The 17,500-nt window shown below is 46.1% G+C and overlaps 1 protein-coding gene across 1 annotated transcript in view; it reads right to left on the reverse strand.

The window, feature by feature from the left end:
• Window positions 1-17,500, reverse strand: part of LOC139410610 (collagen alpha-1(XIX) chain-like) — a 248,638-nt gene that overhangs the window by 131,948 nt on the left and 99,190 nt on the right. Inside the window, exon 15 of the mRNA XM_071155964.1 lies at window positions 8,402-8,524. Coding sequence (XP_071012065.1) covers window positions 8,402-8,524 — 123 coding nt within the window. The remainder of the gene's footprint in view (window positions 1-8,401; window positions 8,525-17,500) is intronic.

Genomic DNA, 17,500 nt, shown 5'->3' on the forward strand with positions numbered 1-17,500 from the left:
TACCTGTCTCGTAACTCTTCCCCTATCACTTTACCTGTCTCGTAACTCCTCCCCTATCACTTTACCTGTCTCATAACTCCTCCCCTGTCACTTTACCTGTCTCATAACTCCTCCCCTATCACTTTACCTGTCTCATAACACCTCCCTTATCACGTTACCTGTCTCATAACTCCTCCCCTGTCACTTTACCTGTCTCATAACTCCTCCCCTATCACTTTACCTGTCTCATAACACCTCCCTTATCACGTTACCTGTCTCATAACTCCTCCCCTATCACTTTACCTGTCTCATAACACCTCCCCTATCACTTTACCTGTCTCATAACACCTCCCTTATCACTTTACCTGTCTCATAACACCTCCCCTATCACTCCTCCCCTATCACTTTACCTGTCTCATAACACCTCCCTTATCACGTTACCTGTCTCATAACTCCTCCCCTATCACTTTACCTGTCTCATAACTCCTCCCCTATCACTTTACCTGTCTCATAACACCTCCCTTATCACGTTACCTGTCTCATAACTCCTCCCCTATCACTTTACCTGTCTCATAACTCCTCCCCTATCACTTTACCTGTCTCATAACACCTCCCTTATCACTTTACCTGTCTCATAACACCTCCCCTATCACTTTACCTGTCTCATAACTCCTCCCCTATCACTTTACCTGTCTCATAACTCCTCCCCTAACACTTTACCTGTCTCATAACTCCTCCCCTATCACTTTACCTGTCTCATAACTCCTCCCCTATCACTTTACCTGTTGTATAACTCCTCCCCTATCACTTTACCTGTCTCATAACTCCTCCCTTATCACTTTACCTGTCTCATAACTCCTCCCTTATCACTTTACCTGTCTCTGTCAGCCTCTGTCAGCCTCCCCCACTCTCTTTCTCTCTCTACACAGTTTTTCTACTCAAAGTGAGCCCGAGCCAATGCCATTAAAAATAATAGAAATATGAAGTACACTGGGTAGGAAATATAATCTCCAAACAACATTACTATTGTAGCTGTACCATGGAGAGTCATAGCAATGAATTTGGTTGTCAGAACAAAACAGATTTCTCATTCCTAAATTTGGTTACAAGACAAGAGCTAGCTGGTATTTACTGTACGAGTAGGTTGACAAAATACATTTGGTTTAGAGGAATACCTAAAACACAACCTTGATATAAAGTAGATGAATCTGAGTCTATCCATTCAAACATGGATGGCTTGTCATTGTGTCAGCCTGATCAGTGATAGACTTTAGAGGGTGATGGAGAGGAAATGGTGGCGCTGAGTTAGAGGACCCCCACTCTCCCACTCTATGGCCACCTTGTTGCACCTTGTTGGCACACACAGCACGTGCTAACTTGGGAGGAAATGGTGAGCAGGGAGAGGAAAATGTATTATCATCATCTGTAGTTTGTCTTTACCCTTGAGAGAGCAATCTGATTCCTGCCTCCCGGGCAGAGCTGAAAAACCACTTCCTACCACCTCATCCCAGGCCAGTGGAAGGGTTAGGGGTTCATGGGAGGAGGGGGGGTGAAAGAGAAGTAGGAGGAGGTAAAAGAGGAGTATGGTGAGAATGAGGAGGAGGAAGAGACAGAGGAATAGAAGGTGGGGGAGGGAGGAGGAGGAAGAGACAGAGGAGGAAAAGGTGGGGGAGGAGGAGAAGGAGAGGGAGGAACAGAGGAGAAGGTGGGTGAGGAGGAGGAGAAGGATGAGAAGGAGGAGGAAGAGACAGAAGAGGAGGAGGTGGGGGAGGAGGGGGATGAGAAGGTGGGTGGAGGAGGAGGAGACAGAGGAGGAGGAGGTGGGGGAGGAGGAGAAGGAGGAGGATGAAGAGACAGAGGAGGAGGAGGTGGGGAGGAGAAGAAGGAGGAGGAAGAGACAAAGGAGGAGAAGGTGGGAGAGGAGGAGGAAGAGACAGAGGAGGAGGTGTGGGAGGAGGAGGAGGAGGAGAAGGAGGAGGAAGAGACAGAGGAGGAGGAGGTGGGGGAGGAGGGGGATGAGAAGGTGGGTGGAGGAGGAGGAGACAGAGGAGGAGGAGGTGGGGAGGAGAAGAAGGAGGAGGAAGAGACAAAGGAGGAGAAGGTGGGAGAGGAGGAGGAAGAGACAGAGGAGGAGGTGTGGGAGGAGGAGGAGGAGGAGAAGGAGGAGGAAGAGACAGAGGAGGAGGAGGTGGGGGAGGAGGGGGATGAGAAGGTGGGTGGAGGAGGAGGAGACAGAGGAGGAGGAGGTGGGGGAGAAGGAGGAGGAGGAAGAGACAGAGGAGGAGGAGGTGGGGGAGGAGAAGGAAGAGAAGGAGGAGGAAGAGAGAGGAGAAGGAGGTGTGGGAGGAGGAGGAGGAGGAGGAGAAGGAGGAGGAAGAGACAGAGGAGGAGGAGGTGTGGGAGAGGAAGAGACACAGGAGGAGGAAGAGACACAGGAGGAGGAGGTGGGGGAGGAGAAGGAGGAGGAGGAAGAGACAGAGGAGGAGGAGGTGGGGGAGGAGAAGAAGGAGGAGGAAGAGACAAAGGTGAAGAAGGTGAGAGAGGAGGAGGATGAGAAGGTGGGGGGAGGAGGAGGAGACAGAGGAGGAGGAGGTGGGGGAGGACAGGCAGACATGGCTATTGGTTACCCCACTGGTCTGGGGCTTAAAGTGGCAGCTGCTAGGGACTGGTTAGGACTGGTTGGGTAATTCAGTACGTCTGGAAAACCCTTTGCAGTTCTAACACCCCTAAGATACAAGTACCGCTCATAGAAATAGTATTACTAAGAGGGATGAAGCCCCTTGAAATGTCTGTGCGAGTGGGTACATCTCTATATGTTACCACTCTCCTCTACATCTCTATATGTTACCACTCTCCTCTACATCACTATCTCTATATGTTACCACTCTCCTCTACATCACTATCACTATATGTTACCACTCTCCACTACATCACTATCTCTATATGTTACCACTCTCCTCTACATCTCTATATGTTACCACTCTCCTCTACATCACTATATGTTACCACTCTCCTCTACATCTCTATATGTTACCACTCTCCTCTACATCTCTATATGTTACCACTCTCCTCTACATCTCTATATGTTACCACTCTCCTCTACATCTCTATATGTTACCACTCTCCTCTACATCAATATATGTTACCACTCTCCTCTACATCTCTATATGTTACCACTCTCCTCTACATCTCTATATGTTACCACTCTCTCTACATACATCACTATCTCTATATGTTACCACTCTCCTCTACATCTCTATATGTTACCACTCTCCTCTACATCACTATCTCTATATGTTACCACTCTCCTCTACATCTCTATATGTTACCACTCTCCTCTACACCACTATATGTTACCACTCTCCTCTACATCTCTATATGTTACCACTCTCCTCTACACCACTATATGTTACCACTCTCCTCTACATCTCTATATGTTACCACTCTCCTCTACATCTCTATATGTTACCACTCTACTCTACATCACTATCTCTATATGTTACCACTCTCCTCTACATCTCCATATGTTACCACTCTCCTCTACATCACTATCTTTACATGTTACCACTCTCCTCTACATCACTATCTCTATATGTTACCACTCTACTCTACATCTCTATATGTTACCACTCTCCTCTACATCTCTATATGTTACCACTCTCCTCTACATCACTATCTCTATATGTTACCACTCTCCTCTACATCTCTAGATGTTACCACTCTCCTCTACATCTCTATATGTTACCACTCTCCTCTACATCACTATCTCTATATGTTACCACTCTCCTCTACATCTCTATATGTTACCACTCTCCTCTACATCTCTATATGTTACCACTCTCCTCTACATCTCTACATGTTACCACTCTCCTCTACATCACTATCACTATATGTTACCACTCTCCTCTACATCTCTATATGTTACCACTCTCCTCTACATCTCTATATGTTACCACTCTACTCTACATCACTATCTCTATATGTTACCACTCTCCTCTACATCTCCATATGTTACCACTCTCCTCTACATCACTATCTTTACATGTTACCACTCTCCTCTACATCACTATCTCTATATGTTACCACTCTACTCTACATCTCTATATGTTACCACTCTCCTCTACATCTCTATATGTTACCACTCTCCTCTACATCACTATCTCTATATGTTACCACTCTCCTCTACATCAATATATGTTACCACTCTCCTCTACATCTCTATATGTTACCACTCTCCTCTACATCTCTATATGTTACCACTCTCCTCTACATCACTATCACTATATGTTACCACTCTACTCTACATCTCTATATGTTACCACTCTCCTCTACATCTCTATATGTTACCACTCTCCTCTACATCTCCATATGTTACCACTCTCCTCTATTCCACTATCTCTATATGTTACCACTCTCCTCTATTCCACTATCTCTATATGTTACCACTCTTCTCTACATCACTATCACTATATGTTACCACTCTCCACTACATCTCTATATGTTACCACTCTCCTCTACATCTCTATATGTTACCACTCTGCTCTACACCACTATCTCTATATGTTACCACTCTCCTCCTCATCTCTATATGTTACCACTCTCCTCTACACCACTATCTCTATATGTTACCACTCTCCTCTACATCTCTATATGTTACCACTCTCCTCTACATCACTATCTCTATATGTTACCACTCTCCTCTACATCACTATCTCTAGATGTTACCACTCTCCTCTACATCACTATCTCTAGATGTTACCACTCGCCTCTACATCACTATCTCTATATGTTACCACTCTCCTCTACATCTCTATATGTTACCACTCTCCTCCTCATCTCTATATACCTACATACTCTATATCACTACCACTTTCCTGAGATACTATTACTGTCCTTCATATCCCTATGTGTGGATCAGTGTAGTATCCAGCCATTGGTCAGTTCACAGTCACTTGCCTAACATACAGTCAGTTCACTTCCCTAACATACAGTTACTCTCACTCTACAACTATATCATAGAGTCATTGGCGATAGCCCGTCCACTTGTACTGTTTTACATTTTATAGCCATGTCACCCAGCAAGGCCACAGGGCTCGGCTATAGTAATCCTCTCACCGTGTGACATTCACATAAAAGTGAAAAACTGGAAGGCGCACTAAGAAGAAAGTGTGTAACCTATCAGAGAGCTGAACACCAAAGTCCCGAAACATTAGACATCGGGCTTGCACAGAGTGTACGTGATCTGGCATTGTGCACCGTTGTATCACAATGGTTAATGCTGAAAATAACGGGGGGATATAAAGGGAGAAAAACGTTTGTGTCTAAAATGGCATCCTATTCCCTATATAATGCACTTATTTTGACCAGAGACCTATGGGCCCTGGGTAAAAGGAGAGCACTATCTAGGTATTAGGGTGCCATTTTGGAAGGAACACCATGTCTTGAATTACTGACCATCAACTCTTCTCATAACATCTGGGGGACATTCACTATCCTGAGAAAATCACTTCTGACCCAACAACTGTACATACAGTGATTTATTGACTTACTTCCAGACATGTATCACGTATCTAATGGTTTGGTGAGCTCCCATTCCTATCTCATTGTTGTGAAATGAAGTGTGGACCAGCCAGCCAGCGTGTGGATCATCCCACTTGCTGGGTTATTACTTGGGTTTTTTTACGTCAGGGGATCAGTTGGAGGCAAACTATTTCCAGCATAATCCCAACCGTTTTGATATTTGTGTGTTGTGAATAGTTATACTGTCTCTGCTTACTCAGTCTCTTACATGGAAATGCTTAATGTTCATGGCTAGTATCCTGGTATATATCAGCCATTGACAATCACAGCAACACACATACATACTGTATATGGCAGATGGCCTTGTGACATCATCATCGTCATTATCATCATCATCGTCATTATCACACTAACAAAGACCACAAGTTCGATCATTTGTCCTTTACATAAACACCAAAAAAATCCTTTTGATGAATTAGCTGAAACAATTTTCAATAATTTATAATGACTATGATTTATATAATAAAGATATCTAACAATGTCTTGTATTAAAGGGGTACTTCACCCAACAGACTGAGGGTAATTAGTATATAATTAGATTGACTGTACATCTATAATCACCCAGTGTCAGGGTCTGGCTAATGATCACAGAGAAAATAGAACAAGAGGGTTGTGTTCTAAATGGCACTCTATTCCCTACGTAGCGCACTAATTTTGACCAGTGAAAATACGTCTCTAGTCAAAAGTAGTGCACTATATAGGGAATATGATGCCATATGGGGCACACCCAGAGTCAATACAGGAAAATGAATGGTCTGTGAAATGTAAGACTTCCCATAGCCCAGAGCCATCTCGCTATAATCATCTCTGTTTGATCAATAAGCATCAGAAACGTGAATACACTCATCCTCTACGATAATGACTTTATGACCCCTGGGGAAGATCTGGATTGCTGCTCTGTGCATACCAAACATCACATCATCAAGCACAGGCAATGACATTTACAGTGCATTCAGAATGTATTCAGACAACTTCAATTTCTCCACATTTTGTTACGCAGCCTTCTTCTAAAATTGATTAAATAGTTTTTTCCTCTCATCAATCTTCACACAATAACCCATAATGACAAAGCAAAGTCAGGTTTTCAGACATTTTTGCAAATGTATTAAAAAATATATAATAATGAAATATCACATTTACATATGTATTCAGACCCTTTACTCAGGACTTTGTTGAAGCTCATTTGGCAGTGATTACAGCCTCGAGTCTTCTTGGGGTATGACTCTACAAGCTTGAAGATCCTTTCAAGTTCTGTTAGGTTGGATGGGGAGCTTCACTGCACAGCTATTTTCAGATCTCTCCAGAGATGTTCGATTGGGTTCAAGTTCGGGCTCTGGCTGAGTCACTCAATGACATTCAGAGACTTGTCCCAAAGCCACTCCGGCGCTGTCTTGGCTGTGTGCTTAGGGTTGTTGTCCTGTTGAAAGGTCAACTTTCACCCCAGTCTGAGGTCTTGAGTGTTCTGTATCAAGTTTTCATCAAGGATCTCTCTGTACTTTGCTGCGTTCATCTTTTCCTCGATTCTGACTAGTCTCCCAGTCCCTGCCGCTGAAAAACATCCCACACCATGCGTCACCATAGGGATGGTATTGGACAGGTGATGAGCGATGCCTGGTTTCCTCCAGACGTGACGATTGGCATTCAGGCCAAAGAGTTCAATCTTGGTTTTATCAGACCAGAGAATCTTGTTTCTCATGGTCTGAGAGTCCTTCAGGTGCCTTTTGGCAAACTCCAAGCGGGCTGACGTGCATTTTACTGAGGAGTAGCTTCCGCCTGGCCACTCTACCCTAAAGGCCTGATTGGTGGAGTGATGCAGAGATGGTTGTCCTTCTGGAAGGTTCTCCCATCTCTGGAGCTCTGTCAGAGTGACCATTGGGTTCTTGGTCACCTCCCTGACCAAGGGCCTTCTCCCCCGATTGCTCAGTTTGGCAAGCTCTAGGAAGAGTCTTGGTGGTTCCAAACTTCTTCCATTTAAAAATGGCCACTGTGTTCTTGGTACCCTTCCCCAGATCTGTACCTCGACACAATACTGTCTTGGAGCTCTGAGGACAATTCCTTCAACCTCATGGCTTGGTTTTTGCTCTGACATACACTGTCAACTGTGGGACCTTCTATAGACAGGTGTGTGACCTTCCAAATCATGTCAAATCAGTTGACTTTACCACAAGTGGACTCCAATCAAGTTGGAGAAACATCTCGAGGATGATCAATGAAAACAGGATGCACCTGAGTATAAATTCAAGTCTCATAGCAAATGGTCTGAATAGGTATGTAAATAAGGTATCTTTTTTTTAAATACATTTCCAAACATTTCTTAAAACCTCTTTTCGCTTTGTCATGATGGGGTATTGTGTGTAGATTGTCGAGGATAAAAAAAAAATCAATTTTAGAACGCAAGGTAACAAAATGTGTCTTTGATTTGATTTGGATTTGATTTGAAAAAGTGAATGGTTCTGAATCCTTTCCAAATGCACTGTGGATAGTATTTCTGTATCCTGTTTCAGAGCTGAACAGGAAGTGATTATTTCAGTAGAGGATGGTGTTTTGGCTTGTGAACCTATGCTACGCCACGCCATGCTGTGTCATGTTACAATATTTCATGTTATGTTACAATATGTTCTGTTATCTTATGTTACAAAATGTACTGTTATGTTACAATATATCATGTTATCTTATATGTGATGTTATCTATCTTATCTTATGTTACAATATGTAATGTTATCTTATGTCATGTTCAATACTTCATGTTATGTTACAATATGTCATGTTATCTTATGTCATGTTACAATATGTCATGTTATCTTATGTCATGTTACAATATGTGGTCTGACTCATCCCAAACCATCTCATTTTGGTTGAGGTTGGGTGATTGTGGAGGCCAGGTCATCTGATGCAGCACTCCATCACTCTCCTTCTTGGTCAAATAGCCTTTACACAGCCTGGAGGTGGGTTTTGGGTCATTGTCCTGTTAAAAAACAAATGATAGTCCCACTAAGCCCAAACCAGATGGGATGGTGTATCGCTGCAGAATGCTGTGGTAGCCATGCTGGTTAAATGTGCCTTGAATTCTAAATAAATTACAGACAGTGCCACCAGCAAAGCACCCCCACACCATAACACCTCCTCCTCCATGCTTCACGGTGGGAAATACACATCCAGAGATCATTTTTTCACCCACACCGCGTCTCACAAAGACATGGCGGTTGGAACCAAAAATATTCCATTTGGACTCCAGACCAAAGGACACATTTCCACCGGTCTAATGTCCATTGCTCGTGTTTCTTGGCCCAAGCAAGTCTCTTCTTCTTAATGGTGTCCTTTAGTAGTGGTTTCTTTGCTGCAATTCTACCATGAAGGCCTGATTCACACAGTCGCCTCTGAATAGTTGATGTTGAGATGTGTCTGTTACTTGAACTCTGTGAAGCATTTATTTGGGATGCAATTTCTGAGGCTGGTAACTCTAATGAACTTATCCTCTGAAGCAGAGGTAATTCTGGGTCTTCCTTTCCTGTGGTGGTCCTCATGAGAGCCAGTTTCATCATAGCGCTTGGGCTATCTTCTGTATTACCACCCTTACCTTATCGCAACACAACTGATTGGCTCAAATGCATTAAGAAAGAAAGGAATTCCACAAAATAACTTTTAACAAGGCACGGCTGTTAATTGAAATGCATTCTAGGTTACTACCTCATGAAGCTGGTTGAATGAATGCCAAGAGTGTGCATAGCTGTCAACAAGGCAAAAGGTGACTACTTTGAATAATCTAAAATACGAAATATATATTTTTAACACTTTTTTTCAGTACTACATTTTTCCATATGTGTAATTTCATAGTTTTGATGTCCTCACTATTATTCTACAATGTAGAAAATAGTAAAAAATAAATAAAAACTCTCAAACTGAAAAACATGTAATTATGTAACATCTTCCTTGGTTCTGTGTCCCTGTCAATCACACACCCGCTCTCTCTGCTGACTGACTGTGTCCCTGCCAATCACACACCCGCTCTCTCTGCTGACTGACTGTGTCCCTGCCAATCACACACCCGCTCTCTCTGCTGACTGACTGTGTCCCTGCCAATCACACACCCGCTCTCTCTGCTGACTGACTGTGTCCCTGCCAATCACACACCCGCTCTCTCTGCTGACTGACTGTGTCCCTGCCAATCACACACCCGCTCTCTCTGCTGACTGACTGTGTCCCTGCCAATCACACACCCGCTCTCTCTGCTGACTGACTGTGTCCCTGCCAATCACACACCTGCTCTCTCTGCTGACTGACTGTCTGTACTGACTGACTTCTGACTGACTGACTGACTCTCTCTGCTGACTGACTGACTGACTGTCTGTACTGACTGACTTCTGACTGACTGACTAACTCTCTCTGCTGACTGACTGACTGACTGTCTGTACTGACTGACTTCTGACTGACTGACTGACTGACTGACTCTGCTGACTGACTTCTGACTGACTGACTGACTCTCTCTGTTGACTGACTGTCTGTACGGACTGACTTCTGACTGACTGACTGACTGAGTCTCTCTGCTGACTGACTTCTGACTGACTGACTGTCTGTACTGACTGTCTCTGCTGACTGACTTCTGACTGACTGACTGACTTCTGACTGACTGACTGACTCTCTCTGCTGACTGACTGTCTCTGCTGACTGACTGACTGACTCTCTCTGCTAAATGACTGTCTCTGTTGACTGACTGACTGTCTCTGCTGAATGACTGTCTCTGTTGACTGACTGACTGTCTCTGCTGAATGACTGTCTCTGTTGACTGTCTCTGATGACTGACTGTATCTCTGATGACCGACTGACTGTCTCTGATGACCGACTGTTTGTCTCTGATGACTGACTGACTATCTCTGATGACCGACTGACTGTCTCTGATGACCGACTGTTTGTCTCTGCTGACTGACTGACTTTCTCTGATGACCGACTGACTGTCTCTGATGACCGACTGTTTGTCTCTGCTGACTGACTGACTCTGATGACTGACTGACTGACTGACTGTCTCTGATGACTGACTGACTGACTCTGCTGACTGACTGACTCTGATGACTGACTGACTGACTCTGATGACTGACTGACTGACTGACTGTATCTGATGACTGGCTGACTGACTCTGCTGACTGACTGACTATAGTGACTGACTGACTTTGCTGACTGACTGACTCTGATGACTGACTGACTGTTTCTGCTGACTGACTGACTATAGTGACTGACTGACTTTGCTGACTGACTGACTCTGATGACTGACTGACTCTGATGACTGACTGTTTCTGCTGACTGACTGACTCTGCTGACTGACTGACTCTGATGACTGACTGGCTGACTCTGCTGACTGACACTCTGCTGACTGACTGACTGACTGTCTCTGCCGACTGACTGACTGTTTCTGCTGACTGACTGACTGACTGACTAGGTCATCTATTGCTTTCTATCCTTTCATCCCTCTGTTTTGTCCTCTGCTATTTGACCGGACTGGCATGCTGCTCATGTGTTGTTGTGGCTCCCACGCAATAGCATTTTACAGCTAAGGTACAAGGACAGATAGCTCCTCTCAACAAAGATGCTGCCATTTTGGAAGATGATGATGGTGGGGGTTAAAGAGTTCAGATGAAAGAAGAGGTCAGAATGTGACATATGTCTGTTATGGCACATAGGCTAGGATAAGTTTACTCTTCCTGTCTCCATGGTATAGTCACGTATAACCTCTCCACGTTTAGTCACGTGTGTTTCCCACGTGTTGCCTGTCTGCTAAACTCTACTCTACCCGAGTGGTGAAGTCACCCAGGTTCTGTATGCTGTCCATGCATTGTGTGTCGCAACTTCTACTCAACACTTTATTGTGTTCAGTAACTCACAACGAGGAAGGAAAGTTGCTGAATCTCTTGACCAAAATAAAACATCTGCACTAGGGATGATCACTCAGAATTCATCTCCTCAGTACACATCCGACATCCGTAGCCAGATGAGTTGTTCTGTGGAGGGTCCTCAAGGCTTGCTGAAGTTTCATCCGTTATCCAGTCCTAGTATCAGACTGTGTCTCATAAAAACAAATGCTGCACAATACGTGTGTCTCTCCGAGCCATGCGTTTCCCAAAACCATGCAAGACTAAGGGAAGAGGCCTCTCCTTCCTGCCCCTACAGTACAGTGTGTATGCCCCAAGTCGGTTCCTCTTCCTGATGCACAATACATCAAAGACTAAAGTGAATTATTAGCAATAGACAATTATTGTAATAACATGTAAGAAATCATTTATTTGATTGTGCTAATCTCTACACTGCTGCTCAACATTGAAAAAGGTCATCAGATATAATATACCAACCAAAACAAGGGAATCACTATACCGTAGACTTCTTGTTCATTTTATCAGAGGGCTTGAAATACATTTAACTGGTACAGTCATGCATCTAATACGGCTGATGTCTCCCACAGGGCATGGCTCAGAGCTCCAACACCTAGCCTGCTTTGTGTGATACACACACACCTATTCATCCACAGCTACCCACTGCCTTGCCCAGCAGTAAACACATGTTTGTACTGAATCCACACACTACTCTGCAGCTAGCAGCTTCCCAAAGCAGTGTATGTTGTGATAAACCAGCTTGGAGAGGTGTGTTCCTGTGTGATGTGAGAGGTGTGCTCCTGTGTGATGTGAGAGGTGTGTTCCTGTGTGATGTGAGAGGTGTGCTCCTGTGTGATGTGAGAGGTGTGCTCCTGTGTGATGTGAGAGGTGTGCTCCTGTGTGATGTGAGAGGTGTGTTCCTGTGTGATGTGAGAGGTGTGCTCCTGTGTGATGTGAGAGGTGTGCTCCTGTGTGATGTGAGCAGTGTGCTCCTGTGTGATGTGAGCAGTGTGCTCCTCTGTGATGTGAGAGGTGGGCTCCTGTGTGATGTGAGCAGTGTGCTCCTGTGTGATGTGAGCAGTGTGCTCCTGTGTGATGTGAGAGGTGGGCTCCTGTGTGATGTGAGAGGTGTGTTCCTGTGTGATGTGTGCTCCTGTGTGATGTGAGAGGTGTGCTCCTGTGTGATGTGAGCAGTGTGCTCCTGTGTGATGTGAGCAGTGTGCTCCTGTGTGATGTGAGAGGTGTGCTCCTGTGTGATGTGAGAGGTGTGTTCCTGTGTGATGTGAGAGGTGTGTTCCTGTGTGCTCCTGTGTGATGTGAGCAGTGTGCTCCTGTGTGATGTGAGAGGTGTGTTCCTGTGTGCTCCTGTGTGATGTGAGCAGTGTGCTCCTGTGTGATGTGAGCAGTGTGCTCCTGTGTGATGTGAGAGGTGTGCTCCTGTGTGATGTGAGAGGTGTGTTCCTGTGTGCTCCTGTGTGATGTGAGCAGTGTGCTCCTGTGTGATGTGAGAGGTGTGCTCCTGTGTGATGTGAGAGGTGTGTTCCTGTGTGATGTGAGAGGTGTGCTCCTGTGTGATGTGAGAGGTGTGCTCCTGTGTGATGTGAGAGGTGTGCTCCTGTGTGATGTGAGAGGTGTGTTCCTGTGTGATGTGAGCGGTGTGTTCCTGTGTGATGTGAGCAGAGTGCTCCTGTGTGATGTGAGCAGTGTGCTCCTGTGTGATGTGAGAGGTGGGCTCCTGTGTGATGTGAGAGGTGTGTTCCTGTGTGATGTGTGCTCCTGTGTGATGTGAGAGGTGTGCTCCTGTGTGATGTGAGCAGTGTGCTCCTGTGTGATGTGAGCAGTGTGCTCCTGTGTGATGTGAGAGGTGTGCTCCTGTGTGATGTCAGAGGTGTGTTCCTGTGTGATGTGAGAGGTGTGTTCCTGTGTGATGTGAGAGGTGTGTTCCTGTGTGATGTGAGAGGTGTGTTCCTGTGTGCTCCTGTGTGATGTGAGCAGTGTGCTCCTGTGTGATGTGAGAGGTGTGCTCCTGTGTGATGTGAGCAGTGTGCTCCTATGTGATGTGAGCAGTGTGCTCCTGTGTGATGTGAGAGGTGGGCTCCTGTGTGATGTGAGCAGTGTGCTCCTGTGTGATGTGAGCAGTGTGCTCCTGTGTGATGTGAGAGGTGGGCTCCTGTGTGATGTGAGAGGTGTGTTCCTGTGTGATGTGTGCTCCTGTGTGATGTGAGAGGTGTGCTCCTGTGTGATGTGAGCAGTGTGCTCCTGTGTGATGTGAGCAGTGTGCTCCTGTGTGATGTGAGAGGTGTGCTCCTGTGTGATGTGAGAGGTGTGTTCCTGTGTGATGTGAGAGGTGTGTTCCTGTGTGCTCCTGTGTGATGTGAGCAGTGTGCTCCTGTGTGATGTGAGAGGTGTGTTCCTGTGTGCTCCTGTGTGATGTGAGCAGTGTGCTCCTGTGTGATGTGAGCAGTGTGCTCCTGTGTGATGTGAGAGGTGTGCTCCTGTGTGATGTGAGAGGTGTGTTCCTGTGTGCTCCTGTGTGATGTGAGCAGTGTGCTCCTGTGTGATGTGAGAGGTGTGCTCCTGTGTGATGTGAGAGGTGTGTTCCTGTGTGATGTGAGAGGTGTGCTCCTGTGTGATGTGAGAGGTGTGCTCCTGTGTGATGTGAGAGGTGTGCTCCTGTGTGATGTGAGAGGTGTGTTCCTGTGTGATGTGAGCGGTGTGTTCCTGTGTGATGTGAGCAGTGTGCTCCTGTGTGATGTGAGCAGTGTGCTCCTGTGTGATGTGAGAGGTGGGCTCCTGTGTGATGTGAGAGGTGTGTTCCTGTGTGATGTGTGCTCCTGTGTGATGTGAGAGGTGTGCTCCTGTGTGATGTGAGCAGTGTGCTCCTGTGTGATGTGAGCAGTGTGCTCCTGTGTGATGTGAGAGGTGTGCTCCTGTGTGATGTCAGAGGTGTGTTCCTGTGTGATGTGAGAGGTGTGTTCCTGTGTGATGTGAGAGGTGTGTTCCTGTGTGATGTGAGAGGTGTGTTCCTGTGTGCTCCTGTGTGATGTGAGCAGTGTGCTCCTGTGTGATGTGAGAGGTGTGCTCCTGTGTGATGTGAGAGGTGTGTTCCTGTGTGCTCCTGTGTGATGTGAGCAGTGTGCTCCTGTGTGATGTGAGAGGTGTGCTCCTGTGTGATGTGAGAGGTGTGCTCCTGTGTGATGTGAGCAGTGTGCTCCTGTGTGATGTGAGCAGTGTGCTCCTGTGTGATGTGAGAGGTGTGCTCCTTCCTGTGTGATGTGAGAGGTGTGTTCCTGTGTGATGTGAGAGGTGTGCTCCTGTGTGATGTGAGAGGTGTGCTCCTGTGTGATGTGAGAGGTGTGCTCCTGTGTGATGTGAGAGGTGTGCTCCTGTGTGATGTGAGCTGGGCCAATTGTGTCGCCGCCCTATTGGACTCCCAATCACAGCCGGTTGTGACACAGCCTGGATTCGAACCAGGGTGTCTGTAGTGATGCCTATAGCACTGAGATTCAGTGCCTCAGACCGCTGAACCAGGGTGTCTGTAGTGATACCTCTAGCACTGAGATGCAGTGTCTCAGACCGCTGAACCAGGGAGTCTGTAGTGATACCTCTAGCACTGAGATGCAGTGCCTCAGACCGCTGAACCAGGGTGTCTGTAGTGATACCTCTAGCACTGAGATGCAGTGTCTCAGACCGCTGAACCAGGGAGTCTGTAGAGATGCCTCTAGCACTGAGATGCAGTGCCTCAGACCGCTGAACCAGGGTGTCTGTAGAGATGCCTCTAGCACTGAGATGCAGTGCCTCAGACCGCTGAACCAGGGAGTCTGTAGAGATGCCTCTAGCACTGCGATGCAGTGCCTCAGACCGCTGAACCAGGGTGTCTGTAGTGATACCTCTAGCACTGAGATTCAGTGCCTCAGACCGCTGAACCAGGGTGTCTGCAGTGATGCCTCTAGCACTGAGATTCAGTGCCTCAGAACGCTGAACCAGGGTGTCTGTAGTGATGCCTCTCTAGCAGTGCCTGAGAGGGTTCAGTGCCTCACTGAGATGCAGTGCTCAGACCGCTGAACCAGGGTGTCTGTAGTGATGCCTCTAGCACTGAGATGCAGTGTCTCAGACCGTTGAACCAGGGGGTCTGTAGTAACTCCTCTAGCACTGAGATGCAGTGTCTCAGACCGCTGAACCAGGGTGTCTGTAGTGATGCCTCTAGCACTGAGATTCCTCAGACCGCTGTGCCACTCAGGAGCCCATTGTACCAGCGTTGTAGTTGAGCTAGTTAGTAGTGAAAGGAGGAAGGAGAGCAACACTGTGATTCTGTTGATAGCTCAGAAGATGAGTCCAGATGTATTGCCCTAACAGGGAAGTTATTCAGTTACTCAGTCATCGGTTCAGTCTTATCCCAGACACTAATGCCCAGAGGCTGCGAACGCCAACAAGATTCACACGGTCAAATCCCAAATCCTCACGTCTCATTCCCTTCAACATGCACGAAACAACATGCTCCTTTCAAAGTACTCAGTCCAGACTTCTCTCTGTCTAATAACAAACCCAAATGTCACACTATTCCATTTGTAGCGCACTATTTATTACAAGGGTGCATAGGGCTATACAGAAAAATAGTGCACTATTTAGGGAATTGCCATTTGGGACAAAGCCTGATGTCCATATGCTGCCAATGCCGAGCAGCTTTACAGTGTAAAACCCCCAAATCCCTACACCACCACTCCACCTAGTCCCTGTTCCTCTCTGGTCCAGTGTGGGACACAGCCAACCTACAATGACCACATGAAGCTTAGCACATCATCACAGGAGCTTCTGATTCATGTTTGACTGTGTCGCCAGCGGCAAGGAGAGAAATCCTTTTTAACAGGTACCCTTCCTCTTCCCTTTTGATCTCCTGCTGAGTGTCAGAAGTTGCGTCCCAAATGGCACCCCTATTCGCAACACTCCTTTAAACCAAAGCCCACAGGGTGCGCATAGGCCTCTAGTTAAAAGTAGTGCACTATATAGGTAATAGAGTATCATTTGTGACACAGCCCTAGACTGCCATTCTGTCAGTGCTACTGTATGCATAATGGATGGCAAGCAAGTCGCATGACTATTAATGGTGCTACCCTCCACCATGGTGTGATGCAGACGCAAGGCTTTAATATTGAAAACAACACACACACACACACACACACACACACACACATACACACACACCACCTTAATGACTACAAAGTCCAACTCCAAAGCGTTTGTCATTTTTCCTGCATACTGTACGACATGCCATCCTGACATGTTGTTAAGGTCAACCACTAGCAGTGGTATATTGGCCATATACCACACCCCCTCATGCCTTATTGCTATTATAAACTGGTTACCAACGTTATTAGAGCAGTAAAAACAAATGTTTTGTCATATCCGCGCTATATGGTCTGATTGATATACCACAGCTGTCAGCCAATCAGCATTCAGGGCTCGAACCACCCAGTTTATATATATATGAACAGGTCTCCCTTGTAAAAGAGATTTGTCTCAATGAGAGTAGCCTGTATAAATAAAGGTACATGAATACGTCATTGACCAGAAATGATTCAAATACACCCTTTCCTGCTCTGCTCCTGTTCCCCTGTTCCCACCTGTTCCAAAGCCCTCTACGTCTCTTTAAAGGGAGACGTACGGTAGGGGCCTGATCGGTTGTTTTTCTTCAACTGAACAGAAGCAGACAGTGTGAGAGGGGCTGGGTTGGACGACAGCTTATACCCCAAATCAAATGTCTAATCCAATACCTTGATAGGAAGCTTGATACTTCCGTCTACTCCGTAAAGGTCCTGAGTGCTCAGAGACAGTGAAGTCAGGAGATTCCTTGGCAACGGAGGCCACCTTACCAAGTGGAAACTCAGAAGGTGTGAAAGGCAGACCTGGGTTCAAATACTATTTGAAATCGTTCAAATACTGTCGAGCGTTACCCTCCCTGAAGTGCCAGACGTGCAAATTTGGGACTATTCTACTGGTTGCATTGCGCATTGGCTAACTCAATCAAGCACAGTGAAAGTATTTTATATGATTTTCAGTAGTATTTGAACCCAGGTCTGGAAACT

The sequence above is a fragment of the Oncorhynchus clarkii genome, chromosome 1 (genome assembly GCF_045791955.1).
Source record: "Oncorhynchus clarkii lewisi isolate Uvic-CL-2024 chromosome 1, UVic_Ocla_1.0, whole genome shotgun sequence".
Classification (NCBI taxonomy): Eukaryota; Metazoa; Chordata; class Actinopteri; order Salmoniformes; family Salmonidae; genus Oncorhynchus; species Oncorhynchus clarkii.